General features: G+C 40.2%; 1 protein-coding gene across 2 annotated transcripts in view; it reads left to right on the top strand.

Annotated features, from left to right (window-relative positions):
• The window catches only part of Trpc5 (transient receptor potential cation channel subfamily C member 5), a 280600-nt gene that overhangs the window by 209941 nt on the left and 52629 nt on the right, over window positions 1–18030 (top strand). For both annotated transcript variants that reach the window (XM_031368947.1, XM_031368945.1), the window contains one exon: window positions 16935–17271. In XM_031368947.1, the coding sequence (XP_031224807.1) occupies window positions 16935–17271 (337 nt within the window). The remainder of the gene's footprint in view (window positions 1–16934; window positions 17272–18030) is intronic.

The raw sequence follows: 18030 nt of genomic DNA, 5'->3' as shown, positions 1-18030 counted from the left end.
GGAGAGGGAAAGGGAGAGGGAGAGAGGAGAGAACATAGCTGAACAAAATGGTGGAGAAGTGAGGAGGGTGGCTGGGAAGACAGAACCATACAGGTCACACTGTTCCTGGGTTGCATTAAACACACAGGAGCCACACAGACCATGTTTGTCTTTATGATTCTGGAAAAAAAGCCCAGTAAAGTAAAACCACCCTGCAAGTTGTATGCTTGTTTAAGCAGAGGATACTCAGATTTGTTAAGGAAAAGTAGAGATAGAAGGATTCCAAAAGATAGATACCCCCAAATTTCTACTTCAAATGAAAAACCCAGTCACGCAATCCTTCCTCCCAGCTTTCAAAACAGCCATGAGATTCCATCCTTTCTACAGTCCTGACTTGCCAGACTCTTGCAACAAAAACTTCTCTCTGTTATCTACCAAGTTGCCCTCCATCCTCTATGGTGCAGCTTGCATAACAATCCAGTTTCCCTCTCCAGAATTCAATTGTTAGAGGTTTTTTTATTGAATCTAACTACAATAAGGAGTGTGCTGACTCCAATTCAATGTACTTTCCCAATACAATAGCTCTCTTGTACCTCACCATCTTTTCTCCCAGCACCATCAGTCTCCCTTCCAGAATTCAAAGCCAATAATTAGCATAACAGGATGCATCACATGAGAATGTGCAGAGTAACTGACAATGGAGGCAAGCATGATGCATACAAATTTTGCCTAAGCATGACTGCACTGAGTCATACATCCCACCATCGCAATACTATATATACAGGAAGCTACAACTCTCCATCTATTGCATAAAACTAATAATGATGAAAGTAGCTACCCTTTATTGAATGAAGGGCTCGTTTAATCCTCATAGTAATCCATGATTTTAAAAATACATGTTTCTTAGTTGCCTGATACCTTAATCAACTCTCTTAGTCCTTAAAATGACACTAAGATACAGGTTACTTTATAATCCTCATTTTGCAGATAGGGAAATGGAGGGCCAGAGACATTAAGTAACTTGCCCATGGGCATCTTGCAAAGTGGCTACCATTTGAATCCCAGGGTCTATCCATCTGATTATAAAGTAAAGACTGTGCCCCTAACTTTGCAATGTTATCATTAGAAGCATTCTTTACTCCTGCAGCTCAAATCATTCTGTCATGTGATCAAACACTCCTGTCTACCTGCCCAATGTTGAGAACACTGCAAAGTACTTCTCAACCATGATCTGTATGGTTGTCATCAGTCCTCTAAGGCAGGCAACACCACTGTTCCACAGATACAGGCTCCAACCCAAAGACTTGTGTTCAGTTACACCACAAATTGGAACTCAGATGAGTCTAAAAGGTGCAATATAGATGCCTCTCCACTTCTGATGGGTTGTTCTAACAGGTCCATGACCAGTTCAGAACATAAGTCTAAACGGCCTTTACAACAGCTAACCTGTAAAACATCCCAGCTTAGCAACATAGACTTCTGTAGACTATCCATCCCTTACTTCTCACTGTGACCACAAGACTGACTGTCAGCTGTGGATCACCACCACTGTTCAGCATCATAAGACTTTCATACCACATAGGGACTGCCTAAAGATCGAAATTTTGAATTGAAGATATGGTTTCTGTTGAGTGTGTGCAGCTTTCCCACTATCCTAAAGGTAAAAGTTCATAAATTAGACTATTATACATTTTATGGTGTTTTTGGTGCTACAACATTGCCAGGGCTATGTTAAACTCATGACAATCTTCCTGCCACAGTCTTCCTGAGTGCTGATACTATAGGGATAGACCATCATACCTGGCTTGGAGGGTTATAAACCAAAGACTATCAATACATTTGTTACAGATCATATTTTTTTTTTACTTATCTGAAATGTGTATTTAATTTGGCATCCTGTATTTGCACATGTTAAGCTTGACAAACCTAATCATGCAGGCTGCCTCATCACTACGAATTAACCTGACCTATAGTACAATCTATTAATATGGTATTGATCTAAATGTTAACAAACTTAGAATTCCAAACCACATCTGGTCCTGACGGAGAGACAGGAATGGGGCTGAAATGAGGCTTGTCGCCATTAGACCTCTTGCATCCTCCCAGTGTTGGGCTTCAGCAGCCCTCAAAGAACATCCAGCTGTCTCAGATATGCCACCAGAATCAGTTATAACTTTGGTTCTCATCAGATTCCCAAACCCCTGCTGGGTTTGTGGTATTAGTTTGACCACTGGTTTATCTCTCTCTGCTTTGGGATGTTTACTCTTCATAGTCCCCTTCCAGCTTCTTGAGTTAAGCCAGTTGAATTGCAGTTCCCAGGTGACCTGACCCTGACCATGTGCCCATGTGAATTCTTGCATGGCTTTACTCAACTCTGAGGCTCTCCTTTTCCCTTGCTTTCATGTGTTGTGTCGCCAGCTCCTTCCCTGCTGAGAAACTTCCCAACACTGGTTTCTGTTTCCATCTAGAAGAAACCATCATATAGCACAGCTTTTCTCCAACCTGTGGGTCACAACCCTTTTGGGGTTGCTTATCAGAAACCCTGCATATCAGATATTTACATTACAATTCATAACAGTAGCAAAATTACAGTTATGAAGTAGCAATGAAAACAGTTTTGTGGTTGGGGGTCACCACAACACGAGAAACTGTATTAGAGAGTTGCAGCATTGGCAAGATTGAGAACCACTGGTGTTAGACATAATTCAACTGGTCTTATTCCATTTTCCTTTCAAAATCTGTCTATATAACCAACACAAGAGAATTAGAGTATCTGCCAGGGGACCCATTGAGGTAATACAGACAGACCACCGTGTACAATTATTTTCCAGCAAAAAAAAATATACTTAAAAATATGTGTTTAGAGAGAGTCTTAAGCTTCTAGCTCCACTTTTCCTCCACTGACTTCACAGTAGTGGGGCTCGGGTCTAGGTTGGCATGGGAAGTGGTTTTCCCATTGACATTTCACATGAGTCTGCCATTTACTTTCCCCTTTAAAGTAGCAGCCCAGCTTCAGAATTACATCTACAAACCAAGGGCCACAACACAAACTGCTTTGTATACCATGTCTCAATCATGCCAGAATAAGAAGGATGGAGGGGTGGGAGAGGAAGGAGGAGAAGCTGAGGTCAGAATGTAAAGTTAATTAACTAATTAATTTAAAAGTAGTTGTCTCCTTGTGGCATAAAATTTACCATGAATTTGTAACTTAGCTGAAGAAATATAAGATGTCCTATAAAGTGACTATATGTCCAGTGTAAGGGCTACTTCCAATCATATGCTGGGCCAGAACTCCCGACTGTTATTTGTTGGTATCAGACATCTGCTGCCTTGGAGATGGTAGAAGGGGTGTGTTTAATGAAGATACAGCTGTGCAAACTCATTGCTGTGGTCAAGGAAGAACAGCAATGTTCTCAACAGCAGTGGTCCCAACCCCTTTGGTGTTGAATGACCCTTTCACAAGGCTTGCCGAAGACCATCAGAAAACACATATATTTACATTATGATTCATAACAATAGAAAAATTCCAGTTATGGCATAGCAACAAAAATAATTTTATGGTTGGGGGGTCACCACAACATGAGGAACTGTATTAAAGGGTCACAGTCTTAGGAAAGTTGAGGACTACTAGCCTAGAACATATTCCTTACTTTGCATTGTCCTCGATGGCTTTCTCGAGCCCAGCTTGATTGGTAACCACAAAGCAGAGAGAAGTCAATAAATATGGGATAATTTCCACTGAGTTGATTTTCAAAGATACCCTTGTTCACAAACTATCTTTTGCAGAGCTAACTTCTGATGTAAGTCTAACCTATTTCAGTGTGATGAGAGGAGGGCTTCTTAAAACACAAACAGGCTTTTACAAAAACTACTTAGAAAGGCCTCTACCTCTGATCTAATTGTAACTGATAGCCATTGTTTCTTGCTAACCTGCATCTTCCCCATTGGGGAAGGGGACCATTCATTCTCCCCTGTCAAATCTTCATGTTTTCAAAGTAGACTAAAGAAAGAAGAAATATTTATATCTGCTAGAATCTGTCCAGGTTGAAATTGTCTATTTATAAACATACAAAAGACAATTCATTGCAGTAACTTCAGAGAACATTGAGCTCAATGCAACTGGGGGTAGATTGGTTCTAGCAACTGATCCTCCTTGGAGACCCAGATCTTCAGGTGCTCAAGTCCCCTACATAATGTTTCATAGTATTTGCATGCTATAGCATATACATTAAATCGTCCTCAGTTTGCTAATACTACTAAGTACAGTATAAGTGCTACTTAATAGTTGCTAGGCTGAATTGTTTAGGGAATAACAAGAATAAAGTTTATATATGCTCAGATTTATGTATTTCTAAAATCTCCTTTGTAGAATGCCAACTGCACTACTTCACAAACTTCTGGCTGTTCAATACATGTCAGGGAAACCTTTCTTCTAGTGTCTTCTATTTCACCTCCATACATTGTCACCTGGAAATAGCCACTGAGATGGCTCAGTATGGGATCAACAGGTTTTATTCAGATAGAGGTTTGGTACTTCCTTCCTTTGTTATTTCTCTCTCTCTCTCTCTCTCTCTCTCTCTCTCTCTCTCTCTCTCTCTCTCTTTCTCTCTCTTTCTCTCTCTCCCTCTCTTTCTCTCTCTCCCCCCTCCTTATTTTTTCTTTTCTTTCTTTCTGCTTTCTTTCTTGGCTTCTTACAGGCTCTGTGGCAAGCCACAAGAAAGACTAAGGAGATACTGTTTATCCCTGATAGAAGCCCTGCAAGCTCCATGCTTGCTGACTTGTTCTATCTTACAACCTGGCTCCCTTTTCAAAAGCCCACTGACACCAGGTCCTCTACTCCTACAAGGAAATTCCCCCTCACTTTCCATCACCTCCCCAGATGGTAGAAACTGAAGACCCAGAGAAATCTGTCCCTAACTTTTTCTTCCTCTCCATGAGTGCTTGCTACAACATGGTGCACAATAGGCATTGAAATGTTAGCTGTGGTTGTTATTATTACTTTGCCTCTCTGGCTGTGCTAACAGTAACAACTGCCTAGGTTTGCCTCCACTTCTGATGGTCTTACATCCTCATGAGTATGTTGTACGCTGAGAGTATCTCACATTGGAACCACTGTACAGCCTGGTTGAGAACACATCCACTATAAAGCAGCATTGTTTTGCTTCATGCTCTGGTGGCTGATGAGGAGCCATGCTACTGCTACTGCCTATTATCAGCAAAGAGGCTCACATGGCATATGCTGAGCGCCCCAGAAGTTCATATTTGTACTTCATTTTGTTCATCCTTCTGTTTACTTTGATTCTTTGAGGAAATGTCTCACTCTTGGGTACTAGCTGGCATGGAAGTCACCATATGGTCCTCCAACCTTCCTAATGCTGCAACCCTTTAATACAGTTCTTCATGTTGTGATGATTCCCAACCATAAAATTACTTCATTTCTACTTCATAACTGTAATTTTGCTACAGTTATGAATCGTAATGTAAACATCTGATAGGCAAGCTACCTGATATGTGGAAGAGTCACTTGATAACCCCAAATGGGTGACTAGCCACAGCCTGAGAACCATGGCACTAAGATAACCCTGGCTGGCCTCAAATGCCGAGCAACAAAATTTTACATTTGAAGTATAGTTTACACTGAATGCTTACTGATTTTGTAGCGTGAGAAGTCCAAGTGTCATGAATCAGGAGCCATCTGCACATATAAAGGGCTTTTAAAAGTACCCCAAGCACAGGAAAGGCTGTGCATATTTTGTCTCTGACTGCTGCTACGGAAATGCCTGGGGGGACTACAGAAGTTAGATAAAAAGAGGAATGGTGTCTGTGTCTCAGAGGACTTGGCAGGGACATGTGCTGTATGAGTTATGTGCTTGGGTGGTCAAAAGGAAAAGCCAGTTGATCATTTGACTCAGAATTTGAGCAGGGAGAGGAGGAAAGGAATTGCCTCCTATTGTCAAAGGCCATAAATGCCACAAAGCATGTTGAGATAGAAATGGCATGTATATGAAAGTGGTCCTCCCCTCAGCAGCTTAACAGTCCAATTTAAAGGCCAGGTCACAGGCTCTTCAGAGAACAAATATAATATAAGGATCAAGAGGAAGAACCAAAGTCATCTGATCTTAAAGGAGAAAGAATAGGTCACCTGTGGTTGGAGAAATCAAGAAAGGCTTCCAAGAGGAAGCAGCATACTCTGATTTCAAGCCTTTTCTCCAGTCTTCCCTTAGGACCTTAGTGCCTGCTGATTTTTTTTTCCTGCTTCTGGGTATCCTATGCTGACTCCTTTCTGTACTGCAATAGGTCTTCCCTTTTTAACTGAATGCTCTTAAGTTTCAAAAGTGTGCTACCCATGACAAAGCCACGAAATTTCCCCAAAGCCATTAAACAGATCCAAATTGAATGAGTGTCTTTCATTCTAGACCTTTCTCTTACAAAATGGTAATGAGAGGTAAAATTTGCATGAGCTTCTCTTTGACCTTTACTTGGCAAAATAATCCCTGAATTTGGCTAAGGGGTGGCCTTAGCCAAATTCGATCTATGGGAGCAAACCATCTTGGGATATAACCTGCCTACCCTTGGTGTGGCTCATGCGAGCATCTAACCACACAGGAGGTTGCCCTGTTAATAGTTTCATTAGACTCTTGCAGGCTAGAAGTTGCCCCCAAGTCTCTCAGGTCATGCTCCTCCCACAAGCACTACTCAACACTGAGCTGGAGCATGTATAAATACTCATTGGAAGTCTCACATGCACCCCTTGCCATAAGCAAATCAAATTCTGTTGTACCCTGGGGTCAGCTGGTACATGAACTATTAAAGCCAACTGGTTATTTAGACAGCTGTAGAAACAAAAGCCACACATGACAGGCTTGGTAAGGGAAGATGGTTCTCCCTTCTCAGAATTCTGAGAGGAAAGCCAAGAAACATTGTAGTTTTCTGAGAGAGAGATACGTTCTTGACAATGCAACATTGCATCATTCATAGCAAGAATTCCTGTTCCTTAACAAAGTCTCTGACTTTATTGTCTGCCATTGAATCCCCTTCCCCTAACTGAACTGCCTGGTTGCATCTCAGCATGAGAGGATGGGCGTAGTCCTGTTGTGACTTGATGTCTCAGAGTGGGTAATACCTAAGTAGGGGCTTCCCCTTCTCTAAGGAGAAGGGGAGGAAGGAATGGGGGGGGAGGAATTTGTGAGGGTGGGACTGGGAAGAAGAGAAGGGGCTGTGATTGGGATGAAAAGTGAAAACTTAATGAATGAAAAAATAAAGTATTAGAAAGGGAAGTGGGTGGAAAAAAGAAGTATCCCTGCATGGAGTAAAAACCAAGCACATCTCTCTACCTAAAACAGTAGTTCTCGGTCTGTTGATTGCTACCCCTGGAGTGAAAGATTGAACAAACCTTTCACAAGGTCATATATCAGGTATGCTTCATATCAGATATTTACATTATGATTTCTAACAGTAGCAAAATTACAGTTATGAAGCAGCCATGACTATTTTATGGTTGAGGGTTGCCATAGTATGAGGAACTGGATTAGATCATCAAGGCTTCATCCACAGCAGTAAGTAGGGTGCATTTCAATTAGCATGGCGAGATCCCCAAGCAAGGTATGAAGAAACGCAGCTTTCTTTGTTTCTCCAAGCTTACTACCCTTGGATTGTCAGGGAATATAATGTTTGTGAGCTCAGCTCAAGAAGTCAACTAAAGTAAGGTATTAGGTCTGGTTCTACCTCCTACCAATAAATGGACCTTAGCATCATTGTCATCATCTGTAAAATGAATATGATACCAGTATTTGCTGTGAGTGTGTGCTGATATATGTGAAATCTTGGTATCTGGTATGTTCTAAGAGCTGAGAACATGGCAATAAACCTATGTTAAGAGGTTTCCTAGTAGTGGTTCCTAGGAGAGTTATCTTGGCTACCTGGCATGGCTGCCTTCATATACTAAAGAACGGTAAGTTTCAAGAGTGTTCCATGATAGGTCTGGCAACACAAATTAACTCAAATCATCTGTATTTAAAAAAAAATGACTTCTCAAGCTCACTGCAGCTGTGGTTGCCTATCTAGGACTTACACAAAATTAAGTCATTCAACATTTCAGCATCAGTTGGGGAGGGACCCTCATGTGGTCCCACCCCTACCTGAGGAATTGGTGGTGGGTTCGTGGCTACTGAGGAAGGGAGAATCAGTTGTCCTCAGTAGTTTGGCTCCTAATGAGTTACCCATGCTTAAGCAGATGACCTCACATCCATGAGTATTCAGGCAGCACCAATTGGGGCTCTGAGCTATTGAGAGAGAGAGAGAGAGAGAGAGAGAGAGAGAGAGAGAGAGAGAGAGAGAGAACATAAGGTAGGAGAAGAATTTGGAGGGGAGGGGAAGGGGACAAATAAAAAAAAAACAAAATATATTGTGTATGTGTATAAAATTGTAAAAACTAAATGAAAATGTTTTTAAAATATGTATTCAGCATCAACCTTATGTCAACCATTTTGCAAAATACTGGGGATCTAATGAAGAATAAAGCATGTTCTAAATCCAACAAGCTATTCAGAAGCTCCTGTGCTCCTTAGACTTAATTTTGCTTTGTTTCATTGAGTTTTATTTCTTTTTATATTCCCGAGCAGAAGAATTGGAGGAAAACTGTAGCATTTCCCTCAGTTCTCATAAATGGCAAGTTAAAAAGTCACACACACTTTCAGAATGGCAGAGTAGGGACTTTTGAAAATCTACTCTTACAAAATAGTACCAAGACCTTGAGAATTTCCTTAAAAATCAACTTTTTTTTCTCAAAACACTAGAAATGAGCCAAAAGCGTCCAACAATCAGAGATGAATTTATCCAAGTAAACCAGATGACTATTGAGAAGAATAGCAAGTACTGCAGTACTTTAACGTGCCCTATTCCCATCTTCCTTTATCCAGCCCACAGCAACATGGAAAGCCAAAAGTCCCTGTTGGCCACAATATCTGTGAAAATTCAGCACCTGGCACCAACTGGAGTAAGCTGAATGGTTTTAAAATCACTCCAAATAAACCTGTCCCTAGAGAATTGTCAGTCTATGACTGTCAGGCAAATTTCTACAAAGAAAAGTATTTGTCACAGTGCTTGTCCTCCTACACCTGACCCAGAACTATCAGCCCTTTTACAAGGGCATTTTGGAAAACAGAAACAACAGTTGTTTAATATCTAGTCAGCCCGAGGCAGACCATAATAGTTGGGGAAAATAATAAAATATACAACAAAGGAGATCTAAATCCAACAACATATAAGAAGGATCCCACACCTAGCCAAGTGGAATGTGTCCCAGGAATGTGAAAGTAATTCAACATAAAATCTGTCCATGTAATGTAGTTGTGGAGGGAGGAGTAAAACCCTCAAGATCGTGTCACATGACACAGAGAAGGCACTCAACAAAATCCAAAAACCTTTCATGGTCAAAACATGTGAAAAGTGTGACTAGAAGAGAATGTCCTCATCAGATAAATGGAAAACTACAAAAGGCTTTTGCCCTAAGATCTGAACTAAGACAAATATGCCTACTCTCACTACTTCAATCAGTTTGTCACTTTACCAGATATAGTCACTAGTTCAGTTAGATAAGAAGCACAGCTAAACATCCAGTTCAGAAAGGAAAAATTAAAACTCTTTTGTGAAGGAATGATCTGGTATAGAGAAATTCATGAGGAATGAACAACAAGAAGGATTCATTGTACCAAAAGAGATGGCTAAGACTGCAACCTATAATATCAACATGCAAAATCAGTCAACAATTACCATGCCAGACTTTGATTTGAGCTCAGCTCTGAACTAGGCTTCAACAGAACAGACCAAATCAAAATAGTCCCTTTCCACTCACTGTCACATAATAGAACCAACACTTTAAGAATCCAGATAATACTCAAAGTAAACAAGCAGGTTTGGAAAAAGAGGAGATTCAGTCTCCCTGAGCCAGTATAATAAGGAAATTCTCTCTATGTAAATCCTTACCACAAGAAAGTACCTACAAGTAACTTGATGGTAACCATTAGCTTTTTTTCTCTGTTCTATTTTCTTCTCCATCCTTTATGCAACGGATGGTTGTCTTATTGTCTAGTGGGGAGGCCTTTTATTTCATTTTATAGAATACAGGTGCTCTCAATTTATGAATATAAATTGTTTACAAATTTTACCTCTTGATAGCTTCTATTCACTATCACTAAAGAGTCCAAAATTAAATTAAAAGAAAATAGCATCAAAGTTAATAAAGTGCTAACCAATAGAATTAATGAATGGAGTATAAGACCTGTAAACTGAAAATGATAAAACATTGTGGGAAGAAAATAAAGGCCAAATAAATGGCTATTTCAGACTGATTAACTTACAAAATTTAATAGTGTTCAAAATTATGTGACTAGTAAACAGCAGAGCCAGGAGTTGAACCAATATAGTTTATAGAATACTACAGTTAAAACTATTAGCTGTGCTTTATATTCATATCTGGGCTCTACCGACAGGCAAGTCCTTTAACTAGCTAATATAATAAGGTAACTGGAAACTGATAACAGTATTTAAATACCTTTATGTACTGCCACTTCCTAAATATGTGAGTAAAACATCAAGATTTTTTCAATAGTAGGTAGGGATATACACATTTCAATCAGGGTGGCAAGGTCTACAAGCAAGATATGAAGAAATTCAGCTTTTTGTAGTTCTTGGACCATACTACCTATGGATTGTCAGAGAACACAATGTTTATATGGACTTACTCCATAGACTCTATCAGACTTGGGTATCATTTCTGACTATACGTCCTACCAAGAAATGTGCCTTGGTATCATTGGAACCATCTTTAAAATGAATATTATCTATTATATTATAGAATGTATTTTATACTGCAAACTGTTACACAAACTTGAAAACATGCACTTCCCCACTGTTCTCAAAACTAGTCTGCATTATTTATGATGTATCAAGACTAGATCTTTTTGATGAGCTTTGTAACTCCTCCCTACCCTCCAGTCTCATCTAGCATTAGCCACACCAAGACTGTTCCCTAGATGGGCCATGCTCTTCTTCACCTCTATCCATGCCTTTAATTACATCATCCTCTCTGCTTTTGTTGCTTACTCCTATTCCCTTTCTTCTCCTGGATCTAGCCGTCTCTATACATCCTTTAATACTCCAATCAGGGGAGTTGATACTATGCCACAGTACTCCATACTCAAATATTGCCAGGAGAGAGCTGATCTCTCAGGACTGCTGGCATACCTGTAAGCACAAGTAAGACCACTACTTCTGCTCTGAGGGTCCCGCCCAGAGACCATGGGACACAGGAACAGAGCAGCAGCCTTGGACAGGATCCTTCTAGTTTCTATCTGTACCAGGAGCTTACCCTGTGCCACAGTGCCCAGAGTTGATCCTGTGTCACAGCACTCCATATCATACTTAAATATTGCTGGAAGAGAGCTGGTCTCCCAGGAGTGCTGACACACCTGAGAGCACAGGTAAGACCACCACTTCTGCTCAAATACCTGGCCTAAGAGGAACATGCTCAGAGCCCTCAGGAACTGAGGAACAGCCTGGGACAGGATCTTTCTGGTGTGCTCCCTGAGCTGACCCTATGCCACAGGTCTCCATGCCCAAATTCCTCCTCAAGAGAACTGGTCTCCCAGGAGTGCTGACACACAGGCTTACAGGAGGGACAAGCCACAGTCAGAGACAGCAAGACTAGCTAACACCAGAGATAACCAGATGGTGAGAGGTAAGGGCAAGAACATAAGCAACAGAAACCAAGGCTACTTGGCATCATCAGAACCCAGTTTTCCAAACACAGCAAGCCCTGGATACCCCAACACACCAGAAAAGCAAGACTCTGATTTAAAATCACATCTCATGATGATGATGATAGAAGACTTTAAGAAGGACATAAAAATGGAAATAAAAACAATAAAGAAATCACAAAGGGAGACAACCCTGGAGATAGAAAACCTAGGAAAGAGATCATGAGTCATAGATGCAAGTATCACCAATAAAATACAAGAGAAAGAAGAGAGAATCTCAAGAGCAGAAGATACCATAGAAAACATCATCACAACAGTCAAAGAAAATGCAAAGTGCAAAAAGCTACTAATCCAAAACATCCAGGAATTCTAGGACACAATGAGTAGACCAAACCTAAGGACAATAGGCACAGAAGAGAGTGAAGACTCCCAATGCAATGGGCCAGTAAATATCTTCAACAAAATTATAGAAGAAATTTCCCTAACCTAAAGAGATGCCCATAAACATATAAGAAGGCTAAAGAACTCCAAATAGACTGGACCAGAAAAGAAATTTGTCCCACCACATAATAATCAAAACACCAAATGTACTAAACAAAGAAAGAATATTAAAAGCAGTAGGGGAAAAATGTCAAGTAACATATAGAGGCAGACCTATCAGAATTACACAAGACTTCTTGCCCGAGACTATGAAAGCTAGAAGATCCTGGGCAGATATCGTACAGACCTTAAGAGAACACAAATGTCAGCCCAGGCTACTATATCCAGCAAAACTCTCAATTACCGTAGATGGAGAAAACAAGATATTCCATGGCAAAAACAAATTTACACAATATCTTACCACAAATCCAGCTGTACAAAGGATAATAGATGGAAAACTCCAACACAAGGAGGGAAACTATATCCTAGAAAAAGCAAGAAAGTAATCTCCTTTCAACAAACCTAAAAGAAGATAGCCACACAAACATAATTCAACCTCTAACAACAAAAAATAACAGGAAGCAACAACCACTATTCCTTAATATCTCTTAATATCAATGGACTCAATTCCCCAATAAAAAGACATAGACTAACAGACTGGATATGATAACAGGACCCAGCATTTTGCTGCATACAGGAAACATATTTCAGTGTCAAAGACAGACACTACCTCAGAGTAAAGGGCTGTAAAACAATTTTCTAAGCAAATGGTCCCAAAAAACAAGCTGGAGTAGCCAGTCCAATATCGAATAAATTCAACTTTCAACCAAAAATTATTTTAAAAGATAAGGAAGGATACTTCATACTCATCAAAGGAAAAATCTACAAAGAAGAATTCTCAATTCTGAACATCTATGCCCCAAATTCTGGGGCACCCACATTTGTAACAGAAATATTACTAAAGCTCAAAGCACACATTGCACCTCACACTTCAACACCCCACTCTCATCAATAGACAGATCATGGAAACAGAAACTAAATAAAGACACAGTAAAACTAACAAAAATGATGGAGCAAATGGTTTTAACAGATATCTATAGAACATTTCATCCTAAAACAAAGAATATACCTTCTTCTCAGCACCTCATGGTCCCTTCTCCAAAATTGACCATACAATCGTTCACAAACCCATCCTCAACTGATATAAGACTGAGATAATCCCATGCATCCTTTCAGATAACCATGGACTGAGGCTGGTCTTCAATAACAACAAAAACAACAGAAAGCCCACATACACATGGGAGCTGAACAATGCCCTACTCAATGATAACTTTGTCAAGAAAGAAATAAATTAAAGACTTATTAAAATTTAATGAAAATGAAGGCACAACATACCCAAACTTATGGGGCACAATGAAAACAGTGGTAAGAGGAAAACTCATAGCTCTGAGCACCTCCAAAAAGAAACTGGAGAGAGCATGCACTAGCAGCTTAACAGCACACCTGAAAGCTCTAGAACAAAAAGAAGCAAATACACCCAAGAGGAGTAGATAGTAGGGAATAGTCAAACTCAGGGCTGAAATCAACCAAGTAGAAACAAAAAGAACTATACAAAGAATCAGCAAAACTTGGAGCTGGTTCTTTGAGAAAGTCTTTCTCTCTTTCTTTTGTTCTTTCTTTGTTTTTTATCAAATATAATTTAACCAGGAGTCAAACCGAAAAAGGAAACTTAAGTTGAGAAAATGTCTCCATCAGATCGTCTGATAGACAAAAGATCATTATTTTCTTGGCTGATGATTTACTGTTTCAAGTGCCATCTCTGAACAGCTGGAATAAGAAATCAGTCTACACAAAATAGTAATTCTATTCCTTCATGACCTCTTCTTCAGTGCCTGCCTCCAAGTTCATGCTTGATTTCCTATCCTGACTACCATTCATAATGTACTGTAAGATATAAGATGAAATAAACTCCTCTCCAAAAAATAGTAAAAAAATAAAAAATAAATAAAAATAAATAAATAATCCACTCAGGGATTGCCCCACCCAGGAAGCCTCATTTGCATTCTTTTTTATGTCTTGCTCATGACTTTTCCAGTTCCTGTACTACATGGTTTCGAAACTGTCTTTTGGACGGGTCCTTCCTTGCACATTTATATGATTGGCCAACAGGAAGCAATCTCCATTTCCTCTTTGGTTGCTTAAAGAGTGGATAGCCACCACCATCATGAATGTCACAATCAGAAGTTGTCAAGACCGGGAAATTTTTGGCCAACCATCTGCCTCGGAAGGAACAAATGGTCATCTATGCCCTTCACCCTGGGAAGGCAACAGTACTGAAGACAGAAATTTGGCTACAGTTAGTCAAAATACATAAGGCCATACCAGACATCATTGTTACATTTGGATTCAGAACCCAAGACAACTGGCTTTGGCATGATTTATGGTTCCTTTAATTACACAAGCAGAATGATCCCAAATGCAAACTTGCAAGACATAGTCTATTTGAGAAGAAAAAAGAAGAGAACAGTGAAATGAACACAAGTTCATATTGAAGGTCGGGATAGGGAGCTTGCAAAAAGCAACAGGATAAAAGATTCTGAGCTGACTTTATCTGCTACGATGAGGCATATTTCTAAGGAGAGGACTATAAACTGTAAAATCTTTTTTTTTTAAAGCATCCTACTCTTTATACATATGTTTTCCTCAGGAGGCTTTGTACTCTAACTCTCAGTATCAAGCATCTTTTCTTTTCTCCATTGTATCTAAAGATCTAGCTTTCCCCTTCAGCTTCCCTATATCTTCTTGGGCTTCTTTAGCATAGTCTGTAATGCCTAGTGTCTTAGCCATGGTTTCTATTCCTGCACATCATGACTAAGAAGCAATTTGGGGAGGAAAGGGTTTATTCAGCGTACACTTCCACATTGCTGTTCATCACCAAAGGAAGTCAGAACAGGAACTCACACTGGGCAGGAACTTGGAGGCAGGAGCTGATTGCAGAGGCCACGGAGAAGTGCTGCATTCTGACTTGCTTCCCCTGGCTTGTTCAGCTTGCTTTCTTACTACCAGCCCAGGGATGACACCACCCACAATGGGCCCTCCCAACCTTGATCATTAAATGAGAAAATGCCTTACAGCTGGATCTTATGGAGGCATTTCCTCAAGGGAGGCTCCTTTCTCTGTGATAACTCCAGCTTGTGTCAAGTTGACACAAAACCAGCCAGTACAACTAGAAAAGTAAAAAGGATCTATATGATTTGTGTATGAATTTGTGGAAAGGACGATGAAGTCAGTGGATAAAAATATTTTGCAAAATATAAAATATTTTGGTATATTTTGTGTGTGTGTGTGATGGTTTTGCCTTTGTGTACATATATGTGCCACATGTGCACCTTTGTCCATAGAGGTGAGGAGGGGGCATTGGATCCCCTGGAACTGGCGTGTTACAAATTGTTGTCAGCCACCATGTCAGTCCTTAGAACTGACCTGGATCCTCTTCAAGAGCCTCCCTACTGAGGCTCTTAAACACTGTGCCATGCTTTAGTTGTAAAGATTATTTTTCACAGTTTCATAATTTTCAACTGCTTTAAACCGAAAAGCATATGGTGACTTAAATACTATAGAATTTTCTCATGAACGTAATGTTTCAAGATAAATATTCTTGGTCAGCAGAATAGTTCTCTTCCTCGTTAGAGGGACATGGACTCTCAAAAGCTGTCCAAATGGGGTAAAACATACATGGAACACAGAGGAAAACATACATGGAACACTTCTATGGGCCACTCCTGGAACTGTCACACATCATGTCTCTTCCTATTTGGTTAATGAGAACTTAGTCACATGGCCAGGGATACTGAGAAATATAGTCTATTCATGGAGTAGACTCAGGAGGAGAATAACTTGATTGAGACCTCTGGTCATTGTAAATATATTAGGAAAGTTGGGATAGTTTGCCTTAGGTGTTAGGTAAATGATGGAAGAGGTCTCTGTCCTTTGTATTAGTATGCTACATGGTGTAGCTATGTTAATCTGTCCCCCCGGGAAGCTTGAATAGTCAAATATAGGCAGTATTTCAAATAATGGTTGACAGCTGAGCTCCCTATTGAGTCAGTTACCAGGAAGTAGCAGCTGGAGGGTGACTTGCATTGCTGATTATTCCTTAATTATTAATCACTGACACTTTGTAAATTGCCTTAAGTCAAATCCCAGCTGGGTTAGTATACAATATTACAGTGTTGGCCCCCAAATATTTTTCTGTGTTGTATGTCTAGGCTCGAACGGGTATTAAATAGATAGCAAAGTAGCAACCTTATTTATTGCAAACCAGCCAAGTGATACTCAAAACAAAATGGGAAAAAGGCAAAAATCAAAAAGGGAACTAATTTCCATTTCAAAGCATAGCCACAGGCACAGTTTATTCTCTGGCAGTTTGTGTTTCCCCAAACCAACTGTACACTTGACAGTGACCTCATATAGGCTAAGGGAATGAGTAGGAGTAAATCAGTCTGAAATAAAATCCTCAGGATTCTCAACTGAGATGCACATAATATTCCCAGGAAAATTTAGAAAACTGATATCCAGGCTCAATCCCTCCATAACTTAGGGAATCTCAGCCCATCAGGAATGGACCTGGGGAGCTAGATTTTTCAATGTGCTTTTAATGATTCTGAGTCTCCTCTGTGTCACATAGGCTCTTGCCAGAGAAGACTGAATAGCAGCATCATGAGCATTGACTTTTTCCTGGGCATCTCAGGTGCCTAACTTGTTCTTCTCTTTTCCCAGTTTGTCGCTCAGCCAAACTGTCAACAATTGCTGGCCACCTTGTGGTATGATGGCTTCCCAGGATGGCGGAGAAAACACTGGGTAGTCAAGCTTCTGACCTGCATGACCATTGGATTCCTGTTTCCTATGCTGTCCATAGCCTATCTGATCTCACCCAGAAGCAACCTTGGGCTTTTCATCAAGAAACCCTTTATCAAGTTCATCTGCCACACAGCATCCTATCTGACCTTCCTCTTCATGCTTCTTCTGGCTTCTCAGCATATTGTCAGAACAGACCTCCATGTTCAAGGACCTCCCCCAACTGTTGTGGAATGGATGATACTGCCTTGGGTTCTAGGTAAGTGAAGCAGAACAACAATAATGACTAGGTTGCCTTCTAGTCCCACTTTAAAAAATACTGGACATGAATTCAGTGGAACATGTACTCAGAGTACTTCTGAATTAGGAACCCTCTAGTAAGCCTGTGTTGAGAATCTAAGAAATATGGTTCCTTCTATCCTAGGTTCTGATCACTCAATCATGCATCTGCTCACCTAACATCTTCTAGGATTGGGAAAATTGGGTGTTAGTTGGCTTAGGGGAGAAAACTTTGTGTCAGTCACTATAGGCTTCAGGGAAAGTAGACAGGGCAAGCACTGAGCATTCTATTTAAAACACACTTTGCTATAACCAGGAAGCACATGGATTCTGCTGATTTCTTGTGTTTGTGTCTATTTCATAGAATCCTAGTTCAGGTTCTATGTACTATTTGAATACTGATCCCACAGTCAGCAGATAAAAACTGAGAAATTCACTCTGGCCATGGTAAAAGTTGATCTTCCTGTGATCTCTAGACATAATTAGATGACACTGAACTCTTCAGTACAAGCCATCTTCTAAGTCTTTGTGACCCAAACTCTGAACCTCAAGCTAGCATTTTGAGCATGATTTGGGATTTTATCAGAGACATCCTAAGTCTTACCCTGAGTCTAGAAGTTAACAGCATCCCTAAATGATCCATACTTAAAGTCTGGTAATTGATTGCCTTGATCATGGCCACATAGTTTTACTGAAACATCTCTGTCATTAGGCAAAATTTCACACAGAGAGAAAGAGA

This window comes from Mastomys coucha, chromosome X (genome assembly GCF_008632895.1).
Source record: "Mastomys coucha isolate ucsf_1 chromosome X, UCSF_Mcou_1, whole genome shotgun sequence".
In the NCBI taxonomy this organism is placed as follows: domain Eukaryota; kingdom Metazoa; phylum Chordata; class Mammalia; order Rodentia; family Muridae; genus Mastomys; species Mastomys coucha.
The sequence above is the reverse complement of the archived record's forward strand: the minus strand, read 5'-3'. Positions and strand labels throughout refer to the sequence as shown.